General features: G+C 39.2%; 1 protein-coding gene across 1 annotated transcript in view; it reads left to right on the top strand.

The window, feature by feature from the left end:
• Positions 1-20,798, top strand: part of PHEX (phosphate regulating endopeptidase X-linked) — a 1,501,811-nt gene that overhangs the window by 342,020 nt on the left and 1,138,993 nt on the right. The window contains exon 4 of the mRNA XM_078657844.1: positions 19,919-20,005. Coding sequence (XP_078513970.1) covers positions 19,919-20,005 — 87 coding nt within the window. The remainder of the gene's footprint in view (positions 1-19,918; positions 20,006-20,798) is intronic.

Below are 20,798 nucleotides of genomic sequence, written 5' to 3'. Positions count from 1 at the left end.
GAAGCTCAGCTCGTTATGAGCTTGAGGATCCAATGGAACCTACAACTGAGGCAGAGCCAGGCTTCAGACTCGAGGATGGCTTGATCTTTCACGGGGTCACTCACCTCTGAGTAGATTACATCACATTCCAACACCCCACCATCATCCTCCTGTGTGCCTTCAGCTCCTGAATAAGCCTTGATAAGTTCTCATCTCCCCCATTTGAACAGCCTTGTCAACGCCTATAAAGACATTGCTGGCTGTATTGAAAAAAAACATTTTGTTTTCAGCTTTGACACACTTACCAAAGAGTAGAATTTGATATTGGCTGACCTCAAGGGCAATGAGACCCCAGTGCCTCGTTTTACAGTGGCTTTTGAAATGGCTGCACATTGTGCTCTGGGAAACATGCAACATGCTTGTTCTCACTGGTAGATATTTAAGAACCATGCTTGTGCTGTATTTTGTTTTGTGCAAGTCTTAGCTAAAAAAAGGCCAATGGGAAGTGACAGGCGGAAATAATGGACTGGCTTACCATCTTTCTAGCTTCCAGGTTTTAACAGGCTGCTGGTGTCCCAGAATTCAATCAACAAGCAGAATGTTTAAATTGCCACTGTTTTTGAGAATTTAAACTCAATCTCTCACACCATCATTGTTTTCTCTTGATTTCTTATTCTCTTACTTCTGTTCTCCTTATTAAGATTATTGAATAATGAAGCTTAATACAACTGTATAGTATTTACATGAGTAATTAGTCTGCAGGTATTGTTTTCATGGGAACCGGCTGGAAGAGTATTACGTAGGCAACAACGTCGCTGTGACATTAGTGAAACTCCATGTCACATGCTTTGGCGGGTGGAAGACTTTCAACAGCAGGTATGGTGGCCACAGTAATCTAGGGATAGTTACCTGCATGAGTTCCATTAGCACTTGAACTCGGGTCAGAATTAGGGGTGTACTCACTTTTGAAGTGAGTACATTCCTTCAAATGCCTATGCATCCACATAGATGTCTCTCACTGGTGTTATTTGGCAATGGTAACTCTCAAGTCATTTGAATGCAAGTATATACATTTCTTATGTTTTAACCCCTCCCCTGCTGATGACGGAACCGCTCCATCATCAGCCGCGGTCGCGCTGTGCTGATGACGGAGCGGTTCCGTCATGGCCCGCTCGGCACGCCTGGGCGGCGCGGATTCCCCGCCTGCGCTGAGCGTTCTATTGAGCGGGGCGAGCCATGACGGAACCGCTCCGTCATAAGCACAGCGCAACCGACGCTGGTGATGGAGCTGTTCCGTCACCAGCATGCGCCCGCCACTCTTCCGCCCCGCCCCCTTAGCACTGCGGCGGAATAGCCGCCGCAGTGAAGGGGTTAATGGAGCAATCTCAAAGTATTGCAGCAGTGATTCGGTAGCATTAAGTTTACCAGCTCATACCCTTCTACCAAAGTTGCTGTGATGTGCTGGGTAGAGAGATCAGTGCATTGACAATCTTACTAAATATGGCATGACGTGCTCTCTTTCACTGTTTTGGCACACAGACAGGTGGCCGAATGTCACGCACACGCATTTAAAGCGTAGTGATAAAGAGTGTGTTTGATGTCTAGCTTAGGTTTTGTTCTAAAAGGGTACCCTTCCAGTACACAATCCTAGGCTTAGACAAACTTGAATACATTTAACACATTTAATGTGTCCTATACTGTGCATCACACATGCAATTTTTTAATAAAGCCACATCTGACAATCTTTGAAGAGCTGTCTTTGCGGAGGCGAATTTGATACATATCTTCTCGGTCTGTCCGCACCTAGATAAGTTGAAACAGGACATTGGAAACTTTTTCCAGAATGCTTTAGCAACAACAATAGAGCTAACCGCATCTGTTATGCTATTGGGGGTAAACCCCAATGGGCAATCAAACTGTAAATACTTCGTGTTTGTAGCAATGGCGATTTGTAGACTGTTAGTGGCCTCAGCTTGGCTCGACCCAAATCCTCCTACTTACCATCAATGGCTAGGTAAAGTATTATCAGCACAAAAATTAGAAACCGCTATCTATGCCAGGAAGGGGAAAAAGGGTAAAAAACTGGGTATGCAAATTTGGGGCCCCCTCATTCAGTGGAAGTTAGGAACTGAGTGATGAAATATGAAGAATCTGTATTTTGAATACCGGAATTTATGAATATGCATGTATCCCTAAGTCTTATTGTCTTGTATTAAGTATGTCGGAACCTGTGTTCTATGATTTTGTATCAATGTGCCCTGCTCATGTCACCAAGGGGGGGGAGGGGGGGGAAGGGGGAAAAACCTTTTTCAATAAAAATATAAGAAAAAAAAAAAAAAAAAGAAGAGCTGTCTTTGCATCAGAATCCATGGGTGGTAGTCTGGGAACCCGCTAGTACCATCCAAGGAATACCCACTCAACAGAAAACAGTGCAAACTACTATTTACACTACTTTAAGGGCAACTTTTTTTTCACTGGAAAGGAAATACTTTATCAAGGTTTTGCACCACTTTGAGATACTTTGCATCACTTTTTGGGAACACAAAATGTAAATAAATCAGCCCCAATATGTGAGCCAGCAAAGGAAGAATGCGTAAAAATCCAGAGTCTTTAATTTTAGTTTATTTACACTTTAAGATTCTTGTTCTAAAGACCATTGTGAAACTACTCTTCTTGAATGATTTACTTTTTCACTTCTACAGTATATTTTTTGTAGCTTTCCGTTGGGCCTGATGTGACCTTCACCAAGGAAATTATGACAGTTGCTGAATCCTAAAAGTGAATACATTGACTAGCCTATCCATAAGCCTTTATGCAATTTGTAGATGTTGCGAGTTGATGCTTCCTGCTATTGAACGAAAAGAAGGAAGACCTTGCTATTTGCAGTTTGGGGAGGGATTGTCAAAAGATGATGGAATAGGATTTATTAAATTTTTCCTATTCCGTCGTCTGTCGACATCCCCCTCCTCCCGCCCCACTGGACTTACCTGCACTGGCCGATGCTGGTCAATTTTCATGCTCGAGAGACACACCTCTTTTAAGTGCCAATCAACCACACCATCACACCTACAGAATATTGTAGAATTGCCCTTAGATGTGAAAGAAATATTAAGAGAACTGAATTTGCATAAAGGTGTCTCAAAAGTATATACATCCCAGTGTATGTTGAGTGTGTGTATGTATGCATGTGTACATATGCACTTATTATGGCCGTCCACATTTTGTATTCAGTCCAAAAGCACGCTTTGCATATTTTTTATGTAACTACTTAGTAACTGCTTTACTACCTATCTGCAGCACTCTGTAATCTCAGCACAATATTACCATCAAAAACAAAAAAGTTTCATCATCAGCGCCACTCCACGAACCTACGCTGCCACTCTTACACATTTGGATTATAACTAAGGTCTCCGAATTATGAGATTCAGCAGTAGCACATTTTCTGCATAATTATAGATGTTCTGCATTTGCCTCATAATCCATCATCTGCTGCATAATTTTAAGATTTAACAATAAAATAAATCTTTCTAGCCCCAATGGATTAACAAGCATTTGCAATGCAATAGTTCTTGTATTTGCGAGAGTTTGAGCTATTGGCATTGTAAATGACAATGCCTTATATTTATATCATTGCCACTCCACCAACCTACGCTGCCACTCTTACACATTTGGATTATGATTAAGGTCTCCGAATTATCAGATTTTGCAGTTGCCCATTTTCCGCATAATTATAGATTTTCTGTATTTGCCTCATAATCCATCATCTGCTGCATAATTTTAAGATTTAACAATAAAAAAAATCTTTCTAGCCCCAATAGATTAACAAGCATTTGCAATGCAATAGGTCTTGTATTTGCGAGAGTTTGAGCTATTGGCATAGAAAATGACAATGCCTTATATTTATATGTTTTGAAAATCTGCAAGAGGTGCATAAACACTCACTTTGTTCTTCTAGTCCTTGCTTACATGAGGCAAGGCTGGCAGTAAAAGAGGCGCAGTTACTGCCAGACTGACTTCTTGTAAACAATGACAATATGTACAAAGTGCATGTTTACACACCGTTTGCAGGTTTTCAAAACACATAAATAAAATACATTCTCATTTACAATACCAATAGCTGTAACTCTCGCAAATGCAAGACCTATTGCATTGCAAATGCTTTTTGAGCTCTGAGACTGGGCTGGCAGCAGCCATACGAAAGCATGGACCGTGACGACAGGTCTCTGCATTTCAAAAGCAGGAGAGAGGAGGAGGCAGCTGCAGCCTAAACATACCTTTGTTTTTAAATGCACAGCAAATGTGGCAATATAAGAGCAAGATTTACAGTCCTGTTTACAAGAGAGCTCTGTACACCATGAGCACTCGTCTTGAGTTCTCCAACTTAAAGAAAGAAATAGTGCTCAAAAGCTCTGAGTAATAACACACGTAACAGGGACAGTCCATGAAAATAGATGGAGCTTTTAAAGTCCACATCCTGAATGCATCATGTCTCACAGAGGCTGCGCAAGTGCTGCAGAGGCGAGACCTAGAAATGTAGCAATATGTGTTGGTGAGCAGTGGAAGGCCTTTCCCAAAGCTTGACTGGTCACGTTTAAATTGCTTATTGCTGTATTTGGGTATTAAATTGATATGAATGAGGTAAAACGTTTTTAGTGTTAACATTTGTAAAAATGTCAATATAATGAAGTAATCATATCACTAAATGTGCCGCATTATGCTGCATATTGTTCTTTTTCTTGCTGTATAATTAAGTCAACCCTGATGCATAATTTGGTCCTTCCTTGTTACATAAGTTTAATGGCCCCGATAAATGATGACAATTTAACATTGCAATACTACCCCTGGCACTGTAGTACTACCAGGACCATGTTTCTACCACAAACACCACACCACCACCTCCAATACCTCACCATTTATCACCACTTACCATACTCAAGCAGCACAATAATATTACCAGAATCACACAATCACATCATAGCGCTATGGTAGAGCCTGCAGCTTTGCACTACCATCCTCAGTTGTGTACTACTTGCTCATAATTTTGATTTATTGTACACAACCTCACACTAACAACTCAGACCACAGGACTACAATCATATAACATGCACAACCACTTCCACTACCATACAAGCAAACAATCACTGCACACTCCCTCACACCATCTTGCCATGATACAGTACCATACTGCTAAAACCAGCTCACACCTTTATCATCCTAATGCTACTGTACTATCGTTACCAGACCAGCAACAACTTCCGTAGCACTGTTTTTACCCTCACAGTGCCAAAGTATCACACCACAGCATCAAACAACCCACACACCATCATTGTATTGCACCCCACAGCACCATACTACTGCCCCTGACCACTGTCTCACCACACCCACACAACCACCCACAACATTTCTCTGCAACCTCACAGAACCACACTACAAATTCCTATCACTGCAGTTGCATCCTCCCATCACCACTGGGCAACCACTGCAGAGAACTGCATTTATGCCTCCATTTCATTACCACATGCAAATCCACACTATGACTAGCCCAGCACTATCTATCTCAGCACATAACTACATGACTGCTACACCAGTTCTACTCCTGAACCACATTCGCAGTGCACTAGCACATCCTGTACCACACCATAATCCCTTAATGGAATGGTACCACCCCAGGTTACCATCAACCACCATACTGCTACCTTGGACACTGCACTATTACAGCAGACCAACAGTCTACTACCACACTACCAATCATTACCATCACACTACCAATCCACACTGATGCACTGACAGCCTATATCACTTCATTTACCCCACATCATAAGACCACCACCTTCTAGTAACATACTACTTTCCCATTCATTTCACTGCCAACCTACCACTTCCATGCTCATCACCAAACTACCTAACACCTCACCACAATACTGCCTCACAACATCGGAACCACCAACCACCACTGTGTTAGCCATTAATGTAAATTAATAGACAGACATTCAGACTGGCAGATAGATAGATAGATAGATAGATAGATAGATAGATAGATTTATTGTATTAATCAAGAGCTAGTACAATAAATATGCAAAAGGAATACAGTTGATCAAAGTTAAAACAGTGAAACCGTCAATGGAAGGTTCTTTCTTAAATACAAATTATCAAACAGATCTTCAAAGACTATAAACCAAATGTAAACATCTTAGCAATGCATTTATAAATGAAGTGACTTGATCATTAAAACTTAATTCAACAGTATTTTTGATTGTTCTAACATTTTCCTCAACAAAATATTTCTGTAAGTAAAACTTGCACAACATTAACACATTTGAAAAAATGCACATGATGTGATCTAATGTTTCTTGTTTGTAACAGCACAAACGGCAGAAATTGTTATTCCTGGGGTGAAAATCCATGATTTCTCCAATTGTGCCAAGGGAATAAACAGAAAGGAGTCAGAATCTCAGAAATTTCCTTTAAGTTACAGCTTCTAGGTTGGAATGCAAATATGGTTGATTGACATTCAAATGTGAGGTGGAGAGGAATTCGGTGCATGTAATTCAGCAGAGACTTCAGGTTTTCAGTATGGTCAATCAATTTCATGGTGTTTTTTTTACCTAGATACTTCAGTTCTGTTCTAGACATAGATGTCAGCGTTTCCAAGTATGGGAGATTATGATGTTAATTACTTTATTAATATCCTCCAGACTGAAGGGACAATTTTCAAACCTGTTTTATTTCAATTCCCCAGAATCAATTCTTTTAACGTGTGTTTGCCTTAGTACAATCACGTGCAATTCACAATTGAGGCCTTTTGGAGGCCAAGCAAGGGCATTATATTTAGCTCTAGCCTTATAATACAATGGGGAATCGAAGTTCGTAAGTTCAAAAGTTGACAAAAACTATGCACATACATTCATTCCAATTGTATTAGTATTGACTGATTTAATATGAGGGATGAGTTTTGCTGTCAGAGCTATCACAGATTGATTTATTGCTCTTCCTCCCTAGAGTTTTGGGAAAATCTTCTCAAAGCTTTTGAAATTTCGGTCGCTTTTTTGCTTCTTGCTATTCAGATGGGCCGCCACATAATAAGCGTAGCTGTCATTTTAGTCTATAATTATTTTTCCCAGCTTGCAAACAAATGATTTTACCTTTTCTCCAACCGATGATTTAACCTTTTTTTCCAAGTAATACAACTTTTGTTTTTGCGAAATTGACATCCAAGTCATTTTTCTAAGTTAAACTGGTTAAACTTTGCCTGCTAGGCTAATTTTTATAGCAATAATCTTGATGCCAACAACATTTATATTATTGTTTCGTTGAGGGGTGAGTTGGAGAAGCTTCCTAATCTTTGGACCGACCTGCCGGATCACTGAAATAATATCGACTGACAAAATATCGACTACCCAAAATATCGTGGAAAAAATATCTACAGACAAAATATCGAGTTTGTATGTACAAACAGGTAAGTACAAAAATATCGAGTACAAAATATCGTTTACAAAAATATAGTTTTAAAAAATATCGACTTTATTAAAAAGTGTTAAATTAAATTAAAATTTAAAATTAATTACAAAAATATACTTAAAAATACTTAAATTAAATTATACTAATTAAATATTTAATAAAAGTTAGAATTTTTTTTAACAATCATATTTGTTAAAACATATATATATTAACATAATATAATTAAATAATATCCAATATTATTAACGTACAATAGCAACATGTAAAAAATACTATTCCCACTCCAGTGGGTGCAACAGTGAGGAAAGCGTTGGATAGCGTAGGGGTTTAAATTACTATTCCCACTCCAGTGGGTTCAACAGTAGGGAAAGCGTTGGATAGCGTAGGGGTAAAAAATACTATTCCCACTCCAGTGGGTGCAACAGTAGGGAAAGCGTTGGATAGCGTAGGGGTAAAAATTACTATTCCCACTCCAGTGGGTGCAACAGTAGGGAAAGCGTTGGATAGCGTAGGGGTTAAAATTACTATTCCCACTCCAAATAGTGCAACAGTAGGGAAATCGTTGGATAGCGTAGGGGTTTAAATTACTATTCCCACTTTAAAGAGTGCAACAGTAGGGAAAGCGTTGGATAGCGTAGGGGTTTAAATTACTATTCCCACTCCAAAGAGTGCAGCAGTAGGGAAAGCATTGGATAGCGTAGAGGTAAAAATTACTATTCCCACTCCAGTGGGTGCAACAGTAGGGAAAGCGTTGGATAGCGTAGGGGTAAAAATTACTATTCCCACTCCAGTGGGTGCAACAGTAGGGAAAGCGTTGGATAGCGTAGGGGTAAAAATTACTATTCCCACTCCAGTGGGTGCAACAGTAGGGAAAGCGTTGGATAGCGTAGGGGTTAAAATTACTATTCCCACTCCAGTGAGTGCACCAGTAGGGAAAGTGTTGGATAGCGTAGGGGTAAATATTACTATTCCCACTCCAGTGGGTGCAACAGTAGAGAAAGCGTTGGATAGCGTAGGGGTTTAAATTACTATTCCCACTCCAAAGAGTGCAACAGTAGGGAAAGCATTGGATAGCGTAGGGATTTAAATTACTATTCCCACTCCAGTGGGTGCAACAGTAGGGAAAGTGTTGGATAGCGTAGGGGTTAAAATTACTATTCCCACTCCAGTGAGTGCAACAGTAAGGAAAGCATTGGATGGCGTAGAGGTAAAATGTACTATTCCCACTCCAGTGGGTGCAACAGTAGGGAAAGCGTTGGATAGCGTAGGGGTGAAAATTACTATTCCCACTCCAGAGAGTGCAACAGTAGCGAAATTAAATACTTCATATATTATATCAATAAATATAAATTAATATGTGTCAAAAATTAATTAACAGTAATTAAGAATTTAATATAATATAATAATTAATCAATTAAAATTACAAATTAAATTTAATTATTACATTTATTTAACTATTAATACAAATTAATTACAAATTAACAATTAATAATTTAACATTTACAAATTAATTTACAATAAATTCAAATTAAATTCAATAAATTGAATTTGATTTATTTAATTAATTATAAATACATTACTTCCCATCCTATTCCCCTATAAACCCACAACCGACTACAGAAAATAAATTATTAAATTGACATAATTAGCAATTAATCAATTAAATAAAATTAATTAGCAATTCTAATTTAATTAATTACCCATAAAAAAATAATTAACAATTAATTCTACAACAATACCAATAAATATGTTTGCATATTTAATTAATTATAAATAAATTACTTCCCACCCAATTCCCCTATAAACCCACAACCCGCTACATAAAATAAATTAGAAAAATTAACATAATTAACAATTAATCAATTAATTTAAATTAATTGCCAATTAAAATTTAATTAATTACCAAATATAAATTAATTAACAAATAATAAAAAATTAATAACAATAAATACATTTACATATTTAATTAAATATTATTAAATTACTTCCCACCCTATTCCCCTATAAACCCACAACCCGCTACAGAATTAAATAACGCAAAAATTAAAAAATAAAAATGTCATTAATTATTATTATTTATAACATAAATACACACTTTTCACACATATAATAACATAAAAAACACTATAAAAAATGCAATATTATTGAAAATTTGATAATTTTAATACCCTATATTATATACTTTGATATTTTAACTGTCTATATTTTTAACAGTCGGTATTACTTTACTTACCTTAAAAACGATATTTTTGATGTCTATATTCTGTCCAGTCGATATTTTGTCCAGTCGATATTATGTCCAGTCGATATTTTGAAGTCGATATTTTGACTGTTCACCCGACCTGCCCTCAGAAGTCTGGTTGGGCGATTTTAATATTTGACATTGTCCTTTTTCAAACAGTGGTGCTTTAGATACTATCAGTCAGCCTATTACTCACTTCCAGCACACTCATTATGGTAAAGTCCTAAATGTGTTATTGATCACTCACTTTTGCAGTTTGCTTTGATTCCTATTTGATTCCCTGGTTCTAAAACCAACTATTGCTGGGAGCGAGAGCCCTAGCCTTACTGATTTTATACTATTTTCACATGACCTACAAGGCTTTTTTTCTGGCTATTCTGTCCTTGATAATGTGTTTTCTAGATCATAATCTCTTAACAAACTGCTTGAATGATGTTTTAAAAGATGCACAGCCCAGTGTAATCCAACTCCTCTAATGGTAGAAGGGAACAAGTGAGTGAGTTCTGCTGCAATGGGATTGTGTTGATAAAACTGATGTGCTTGTCGAATTGGCGACAAAGAACCAGAATGAGCTCTTTGATTACCTGGACAATGAACTTGAGCCTGAGGCCTTTCTTAACTGCATGCTAGACTGTCAAGCTACTTTAGTGAGATCCTGGTTGTCTCTTTCCAGATGCTAGGGGTACATCAAACAGATGGTTTGACTCATATTGGTTTAAGGCACACAATGACCTGCTTAGGGCATTAAAGCAGTACCTAGGAGTATTGATGACATGTGCCAATGTTGACTTTCATATTAAAGTGAGCGTGAACCCAGGAAAAAAGGATATTAGAAGGGAAGACTGGAAATCTTTGACAGTCAGCTTGTGTAGAGACAACTGTGCCTTTTGGAAAGTTATCAATGGCTTTCCTTTCAGGGATTCCACAGAGTCGGGTATTGACACCCTGATTTCCCCTGGTAAATGGGTGACACATTTCTCTAATTTATATTCTGGCTCCTCTTCCAATACAAATTTTTCAGATGACAGAATATGGATAGGGACCATGGAAGTATGGTTATTGAATTATCAGATGTGATTGCGGCTCTAAGCAGGTGTCCTGGTGGCAAGGCATCAGGCCTGGATGGGTTGACAGTGGATCTATTTAAGGGGGTCACTGCTCTATGGGTTCCCCTGCTGACCAGTGTATTGAAAGCAATTTTTAAACAAGGCCCTCCACAATCATGTTCCCACTCTGCGCTCATACCACTTTTAAAGAATGGGGATAAATCTCGCCCTAAGTTCTACCAGTCCACATCTCAGATTGATAGTACAGCTAAAATTATGGGCAGGATTGTCTTAGATCCCCTTGAAATAGGCCCAGGATAATCATGTTCTTTCAGACCAACAGTATGGTTTTCGACCAATGTCTTTATCTGTACTTACTGATTATTAAGTATATATGATAGCCATCTTGGAAGTATACAAAATAACATGAAAAATGACCTCACATCACAGTTGCCAATGCTTGCTCCACATTTCTGCAATTACTGACAAAACCAATACCCACAACAAGCAAGCATTGGCAAAATGCCTCTTCAGTGTGGCAAATGGCCCCACTTGAATATGTAGGGTCTAGAAGAACTACTTTTGAAGGATAATAACCCCCTGCCTACTATTTCTATTGAGGAATGCTTATAGCATGATCCTGCTGTATAGTCAGTGGCATTATAATTACACAATTAGACTGGTACTGCAGTGTATGTGCTACTTTGGGTTTATCACACTTGCCACGTAATCCACTGTGCAGTATAACTTCCAGATTTCAACGAAAGCAAAATTGTTTTTTTAACTCAAAAGTAACCAAAATAAGCTGTTACTCGAGTGCAACGTAATCCCTAGAAAGTTAGCTGGTTAACTTTCAGCTCTGGTTTGCTGTATTAAAGGGTTAAAGTGGTGGCCATTTTTACCCTCAATTGAGAGGCTGTGGAAAGCTTTTGAATGCAGTGGGGAATCAAAAAGCTGACATGTTTATCTGTAATGGTAGTGTGAATAACATGGTATTCCCCTGCCTTCATACAAGGCAAAGCCATCTTTATAGGTATGGTGCAGTTCTGTGCACTCCCATGCACACAACATAGCACAGCGCACCAGCTGTACTTGCTGCATTCCATTGTGTGAACTCTTTGTAAATCTGGCCCGCAATCGTGGCCTAAGTAAGTTAAAAAAAAGTAACTTAAATATATTACATTTGCAGGACACTCATTTAAAGCTTGATCCCGGGTCACATAGCACCAATTCACAAACTATGACACACCACCAAATGTGGCGAAAGTGGCCATGCTCATTAAAATGAGTACCGGTCCGCATAACAAACGCCTAGGCCTCTTCAGATTCAGAGCAGGGATGTAGATGGAGCTAGCAGCCGGTGTAGTGACACTGGGGTGCTGTCCTCATTTTTTACATTTAGTGGCACTCCCAGTGGTGCTCCCACTCACATTGGTAAATGATCGTTCCTGGTCCCTGTTTTAAAATATTTGGGAACTTCTTTTTTAAGTTCAAGTAAAGGTTTATTGAAAAATTCAAATTATTACACAAACAATACTTCGTACAAACAGTTATTTAACAATATCTGAAAGCATGAAAGAATACTTGAGAATTTGATAACTTCTAACTTGCAGCCGCAGCACAGAACAGTAGGTAGAATGGTAAGAATGCCTCCTGGAACATTTTGGGGAAAGCTGCACTTTCCTAAAATATTCTAGGACTGAATCTTGTATAGTAAATTAGCTTTCAGCATTCACAGAAAACCATGCCGCTCTGACGGCCCAGTGAAAGCAAAATACTCAAGGCTACCACTGTGGCCCAGGGGTGTGAGTCACCCAGTTTATCCCAATTATGTCCATCTTTTAATGAACCATTGTCAAAGGGGTCCATTTCCTTGCATGAATTAGGACCCATGGCACCCGTCTTTGCAAGGGATTCTAAACAGTGGGGTTTTTCACATGTCGATGGCCATGACCTTCATGGTTTAAATTCATCTTATTCTGGATTAAATGACATATTAAGCAGACTTGGCAACAGAACAATCCAAAAGGGGTCCACCTTTTAATGGAGTTTATTCCAACTTCTTCTATCATCTCTCTGACTGTCGTGGGTCTCCTCTAATTCAACAGCAAAGCTGCCCCTCTTATACCACCGCTTATTATTATGAGAAATTTCAAAATGCATTTCTAATTAAAAGGACCTAGGGTACTCTCTGATTCTCAACCTCAGTAACGTTTTTTAAAATGAAAGTCACAGTATGCAACTGATCTTGTACTTGTAGAAAAAGTAGGTAAGCCGAGGAATCGCTCCCCTGTTTCGATAAAACAATTCATATTGTTGTTAGAAGAATAGAAATCGTGTCAAATTTTCTTTTACATTGCATGGACAAAAGCAGACTGCAGATGCGGTCGGCTCAGGTAAGAATGGTGGGGCGGGCAGGCCAGGGCGAGAATACAACTACTTACCTTTCACGCACTACATCGCTGAGATGCGGCGAGCACAAGGTAAGTGGTTTTATTTTTATTTAAATTTAGCTTCCCGCCCCACCGTCATACCTATCTTACCTGTGCCAATTAGTCCAGGCAGACAGGTATGGAATTATTGGTAGGGTTCTTTCTTCTGAGACGAAATCAGACGTGCCCAATGTGGTACAGGAGTGATAGATCCATGGAAGATGTACAGGATATCCACATAAACCACGTGCACACAATGAATCCAAATGGAACTCACTTAATAAGTCATATTCCTGGACTTGCATTGCTCACCTCTGGAGAAAAAGTTGAGTGGGCCTGACCTTAGACCTGAGATTGTTCGATTCCAAAGAATGTAGAGATACTCATGAGGATTATGCTTTGGTTGGACATGACTACTTTTTTGTTGTTGTTGAAATCTGGACATTAACCTTCCAGGAAAACCATTATCTAGGTCTTTGGTCACGGTGTGGACAGGGTGATTGTATATATGAGGAGCTTCTCATACTTAGTGGCTAAGAAGGAAGTATCATTTAAATGTTGAGGAAGTTGATAATTGCTGTGTTTGTTCATTTTGTACACTTGGAAACAGATTTACAAAGTTTTGGCGCAACGCAGTGCAGCAGTCAAAGTTGTTATGCTGTGTGGTGTCAAAGGATGAGAAAAGAACAGCACCATATCTGCAAAGGTATGGTGCTGTTTTTACTCCCCAGTGTTGGTGCACCTTAGGCTGCTATTTGCCAATGCATACAACCTTGCACCATTGTGCAAGGTAGTGTGCTCTCTGCCAAACATTGGTTTTGTACTGGAAGATGAGACTCCCACCACAAAACGATGCTTTTAAATACTTTCCCCACTTTAAAAAAAAATTAAGATTTTAAAAAATTGCTCAAATGTTATGTCTGTCTCAGAAGGCATAATATTTTGGTACAAATGGCTGTCTACCCTTGTTAGTAGGTAAGGATTTGAATCAAAGCCCATGGGTAGTTACATGGTAACACCCGTGCACCACCAATGGTAAACCCTGACGTAAACTAGCGCAAAGCAGCACTTTACATTACTTTAGGCAATTTTCCAGGAAGTAAATTCCACAACAACACTTTACAGTGGGTTTGCATCACTTTTGTGTGTGAAAACGAGCACAAAGTGTTAGGAAATTGGACATTCTATTGTAACCCTCATTGTGTGGTCAAACAGCAGACGAAGATTTCAGTCTGTTATGACTGTAAAGCCATGAGGGTCTATGTGAGCCATGTGGGAGGATCCCCATAATTTCTTTGTTAATGAGCAATCCTTTCAACAAAAAAAAAAAAAATACTAGAGCTTTTTGTCTGAATTAGTATAGCACACACTTTATTTTCCATCACTTCTTATCAAAGACAGTGTAATAGATAAGGGAGCGTGCAAGTTATATAGTCAAAAGTATATGCAAAAAAGCTGGATTTGATTCACAGGAGGTTTTTCCAGATGTGTGCCAGCACTCATCAAATAAATGTCGATTTTTCTTATGTGCAAATTCACAAGAGAAATTTGCATTTGCACACAACATGTAGCATGAATGCATTTTACCTTTAACTCATGGATCTGGAACCCCTCCGAGCATGCACCTGGAAATGCCAGAGTATGTGGGAGGTAGATTCTAGGATATCCGTCCTTCACAGAGAGATGTACTCGAAATTGCACCTCCCGGATCTCAGGCTCCCCTCCAGCTATTTTGAAACCGAGCACTGCTGCGATAGAGGCAGGCGAAGGACAAAAATGACCCCAGTCTGCATAGCAGATCCCATACTCCACCACTGGTGTAATACTTGAACTGTCAAGTACACATTATTGTCTCCGCTTAAGTCTCAGGAATGGAATATAAATGTAAGCATTGACAAGTGACTACAGTTTAAGCCCTTTTCCTGTCAATGGTGCTTTCATGGGTGGTGTTGGAGATTGGGTTCTAAACTAAGAAGGGTGAAGACCCTTCTCAACTGTCAACCAGAATCCCTGTCAAGTTGAACCACAAAATTCACTAAATTAGCATATACTTAAACCTCTGGTAGCTAGGCACAAAGGCAGTCAGCCTTAACTTAAAGGCAATGTGTAAAGTATTTATGCAACACTCAAACAGTAACAAAGTGAAAGCACATGAAAAATCCCTCACAAATTTAGTAAAATATGGTACAATTGAAGAAATAACATGAGACCAAAACAACAAAAATACAATCAGTGGAACCGGAAAAATGCAGTTTCAAAGATTTAGGTAAGTATAACGCACAGAATAACAAAATGCCACTCTCGGTTATCTGCTTGTGCTGGACCTGGGAAGTCACAAGTTCAGGCAGACTGCGATGGAGCGTGGGCCAGATACAGGGAACACTGAAATCCCATTGAAAAACTTACCTTCTCAAAGACTGGCATGAAATGTTCAGTTCGCACTGGGTGAGGATGCAAACAGTGAAGAGAGTGTTGCTGATGGTGGTCGACTTCGGATACTTTTACATATACATAGTCATTCTTAAAGTCTTTATTTCGACATATACATCATAAAAGACAAATACATTAAAAGGGTGTGAACATTCCATCATTTCATATCAATACATTGTAAAACTAGGAGATTTGATTGCAAGTCATTCCGTTCATTACAAAATAATTTAACTTAAAAACATCCATAATAACATTACTATTAAAAACGTTAAAAGGAATCCAAGATCAGATTACATTTTGCATCACAGAATAGGTTGTAACTATTACAGTTATTGATGTTTTGTTAAAATCCAATCTTAATGTGGGCTTAATTTACGTGCACGAATAACCCACATCCAATGTAAAAATTTGGCGACAGCAATAGCCACAGGTTCAGAACAATCAGTTTTTGGTATCCTGAGGGCCTCTGAACCAGTGGTAATACCTATCTGAAGACAGATAGGCTTTATCCACGTGTGCCTGGGAAACTTGTACTCTGGGCAAATAAACAGAATGTGTGCGATACTTTCCCGCTGGTTCGGACAGAACGGACAGCTTGGGTTATTGTCATCATGCCATTTTGCAACAAAGTAATTTATACGAAGCGTTCCCACCCTAAACTGGTGGTATTGTTTCCTGTCTCCTGGGAGCATAATAAAATCCCAGTATCCTTCATAGGCAACTTCATGTTTGAACTCCATGAAGTCTCTTGAAAGAGAAGGGCCTATACACTTACAAAACCTTCTCGTAGTAACCATTGTCCAATACAACTCTTTGAGTACCTTTCTCGGCGGGAAAGAATTAGCAGTAGGGTTCTCCCACAAAGAACTCATGCCCATGGCAGTATAAGCTGCCCTAGCCTCACTCATCCAGGGGATTTTGTGGGTACTATCAGCATCTCTAACTTCGAGGAATGCCCGAGCATACTGGGAGAGCTCTGGAGTTACCCACAGTCTCCTCCAGTAAGCAACTGGTCTGTAACGAGCTATATCCTCAAAGCAATGGCATCCCAAATCGTAATAAAGGGGCAATAACGGCGTCGAAGATGGAAGACCAGTTATACCCCTCAAGAACTTATTTTGGACACTCGTTAGTGATGATAGATTACTAAACCCCCACAACTCTGCCCCATAAAGAACAGACGCGCTAATCTTGGAATCATACATTTTCAGCGCTGGGGCAATAGGTTGGGATGCTGAGGAGTGAAGCTCCTTTATTAGCGCTCCTGTGAGTAGGACATGTTTGGTAACCAGCTGGTTAATGTGGGGATTCCAATCCAATTTTAAGCCCAGAGTAATACCAAGGTATGAGAAGACTTGAGTCTGCTCTAACAAAGCACCATTCATCACCACCCTTTCTCTTACAAGCTTGTGCTTATGAAGCACCATAAACTTGGTTTTACTCACTTTGATGGAAAGACCATGATCCTTGCAGAATACCTCAAAACGCTCTATGGCTTTCTGAAGGCCTTGCTGTTTTTTTTAAATTAACAAGGTATCATCTGCAAACATTAGCAGAGGGATTAGTTTACCATCCAACTTTGGGGTGTCAGTGGGATGGTTCTCAAAATACTGAATCACCCTGTTGATGTACAGAGAAAAGAGGGTTGGTGCTAATACGCATCCTTGGCGCACCCCCCGAGAGATAGGAAACCTGTCTGTAACATTCCCATGCTGTCCCCAATGAACTTGGGTGAAGTTGGCTTCCTGGAGTTTGATTAAAAAGGCCAGTGCATCCAATGGCATACCCTGACCGGCAAACACACTCCACATTTTTTCACGTGGCACTAAATCAAAGGCCGACTTTAAGGTCGATAAATGCCGCGAAGAGCGTGCCTCCACTCAATATTACCACCCGCCAATAAATTAAAACAAATCTAAAAACTTGGTCTATGGTACTCGTGTGAGTACGGAACCCTGTCTGTAGAGGTGTCAGAATACCTTCCTCTTCAGTCCATGCTTGGATTCTAGTCAAAACAAGTCTAGCTATTACCTTCTGGATGCAATCTATAAGGCTAATAGGCCTATACTTTCCTGGATCAGAGCGATCCCCCTTCTTAAAAAGAGATTGGGTTCTAGACTAAGGAGGGTGAAGACCCTTCTCAACTGACAACCAGAATCCCTGTCAAGTTGAACCACAAAATTCACTAAATTAGCATAAACGTAAACCTCTGGTAGCTAGGCACAAAGGCAGTCAGCCTTAACTTAAAGGCAATGTGTAAAGTATTTATGCAACACTCAAACAGTAACAAAGTGAAAGCGCATGAAAAATCCCTCATGAATTAAAAAAAATATGGTACAATTGAAGAAATAACATGAGACCAAAACAACAAAAATACAATCAGTGGAACAGGAAAAATGCAGTTTCAAAGATTTAGGTAAGTATACAGGGAACACTGAAATCCCACTGAAAATCTTACCTTCTCAAAGACTGGCATGAAATGTTCAGTTCGCATTGGAGGAGGATACAAACAGTGAAGAGAGTGTTGCTGATGGTGGTCGACTGCGAATACTTCTACATATACATAGTCAAAAACAATTGTCTTTTTATACATGGATTGTATTCACTAGGCACTTCCAAAAAATTGTTTTCGATTATGTGTGTTCTGTATATGTAAAAATATCTGTAGTTGCTTTTTATTGTGTTAAATAGATTTTTAAAAAATCTGTTCTTCAAAATTGATTAAAATAAATGCTAATTGAAGTAATTCAGTTGTGCAACCACGAATGAAAGAGAATTTGTGAAAGTTTGCCAGTTCTGGCAATTTTGGTGTTGTTAGAACACTCTAAAAGCGTAATCGTCAGAATTGTGACTTAAAATCCAACTTTACCATTAAAGATAATTAAGAATTACGATTCTTTAGGCACCAAACAGGATTTTTCTACCTGTTCCTAAAGTAAGTTACCGCTTATTAAATGTAGTAAGGTAACCCAATGTTAGCCCATGGGAGATGTAAGCCTCACAGCAGTGAAAAATGAATTTATAAGTTTTCACTACCAGGGCATGTAAAACCTTAAAAGTACTTGTCCAACATTTTAAGTACAATGCACCCTGTCCTATGGGCTGTTTAGGGCCTACCTTAGGCGTGACTTACATGTATTAAAAAGAGACGTTTAGGCCTAACAAAGGAGTTATTTTGTCAGGTCAAATTAGCATTTTAAAACTCTACACATGCTGCAATGGCAGACCTGTGACATGTAAAAGGCTACTTAAGAGGGTGACACAATAAGTGTTGTAGGCCTACTAACAACGTTTAATTTACGGGTCCTGGGTACATGTTGTACCACTTTACTAGGGACTTATAAGTAAATGTGCCAGTCAGGCTCGGTTCAATGTAATCATATTTCGAAGAGTGAGCACAAACACTTTGGCACTGGTCAGCAGTGGTAAAGTGCGCAGAGTCCTAAAGACAGCCAAAACTATTTTCACATAACAGGAGAGAAGTAGGCAAAATGTTTGGGGGAGAACCACCCTAAGGCTGAGAGGTCTAAGAGGTGGCATGGAGTTGAGATCGCAAACCTTCTTATATCATGAGGCCTCCATCACCATGTTTAAGTGCAGTGGTTAATTTGTGCTGTTGGTTGCTGGGTGGACCACTCATAATTATTTCAATGGACCAGGGCTCTTTGCTCTTGTACTCTCCAGTCCCTGTCTGAAAAGCGTAGGAGAGAAGATTAGTCCTTCCTTTATTTTCAAAAAGCAAGGACATAGAAGGACAGCTAATGCAGTGACCCTTCAAAATTCCTGGGCATTGGCAGCCCCTCTTCTATTTTCATGAACCACAAAGGGAATGGAAGTATGACTGTTGCTCTTGATCCCAGTTCTATGCATGCATCTCACACACCAGGCTGACTGTATAACTGACGGGCTACTGGCAGAGATGGTCGAAGCCTGCAGGCGTCAGTGGCACTGCAGTTTAGCCCTGCCTCCCAATTTTAGGGATCAGAACTTAATTTTGTTTTTACATGTTATGCACTGTGTTTACGGCTGGATTGGTGAATGCTACTTTGACATACATGGAATTTCCCATTACCACCCTTCCCCAAATGCGTCCAATATGTACTTCAATATCTTATGTATTCATTTTTATCAGCTTCATCCTGATTGTAGGTGACCTGTTTGACAATGCTAAACGTTTATGGCCATTTTAGTTGGTGATTCATTATGTAAGCCATTGTTGACCAATCTAGATGGAAATATTGCCCCAGCAGAAAAGGATTCCTCACAGGTGATTGTCTGGGCATTTGATGATCTACATGTAAAAAAGTAACCTTATTTTTTTTTATCTTTAGCGTTGCTGGAGAGACCCGTTAGCAAAAGGAGGGATACTGAAGCCATTCAGAAGGCAAAGATCCTTTACAAGTCCTGTATGAATGAAAGTGAGTAAGATTTCATCTTGATATCAAATGTCAGTAACGTCAATTTGATTCCGTGTAACTGTTCCTTGGATTGCAGTTTCTTGGTTAGAATGTTTATGATATTTCCCCGAGTCACAGACCACATGTCCGATATTTTATGAGCTGGACATTTCACGGGAATGGTTGCCTGCATTGCACTGATTTACAAGCATTTTCACACAAGTAGTTCTATTGATTTATCAATGTCTAAAGTAGTTTTTTGTGGTGGCAATGTCATTTCCTCACATAAATGGCAGTGCAAATCTCGTTGTGCATTGGTCAGACAGTACAAATACTACCACAAAATAACCTGGTCACCAGCAAAAAATATCATATTGGAAATTGATTTCCTAATTTGGAAGGGTGTAACCCAACCAACCCCATAAACCTACTCTGATTATGTCAAAACACAGTTCTGAGAAGATCCCTCCTAACACGCTGGTAGATATGGCACAAGCAGCAAGCAATCACAAGAGAAGTGCAGGCTAAGTTCAAGCAGTGGCAATAATTTTAAAGTAAATAACACAATACAAATCCAATTTAGAAAAAAGAACAGTTTAATGAGTAAATAGACACCAAGGTTCTCAAAACAGGATAAGAGAATCCAAACATTTATTTTTCTATATATCATTTTATGTCAAAAAGTGGCTAGAAAACCCCAGTTCGTGGGGGACCAGGCCCTAGGTGCTCTTTCAGGATTATTGTGAGAGAAGGGATATCATATACACCAAGTGGGTTGTCATGGTCAAAGCTTTTACCTTCAGACTCAGGGCCT

Source organism: Lissotriton helveticus, chromosome 8 (genome assembly GCF_964261635.1).
Source record: "Lissotriton helveticus chromosome 8, aLisHel1.1, whole genome shotgun sequence".
Classification (NCBI taxonomy): domain Eukaryota; kingdom Metazoa; phylum Chordata; class Amphibia; order Caudata; family Salamandridae; genus Lissotriton; species Lissotriton helveticus.
The sequence above is the reverse complement of the archived record's forward strand: the minus strand, read 5'-3'. Positions and strand labels throughout refer to the sequence as shown.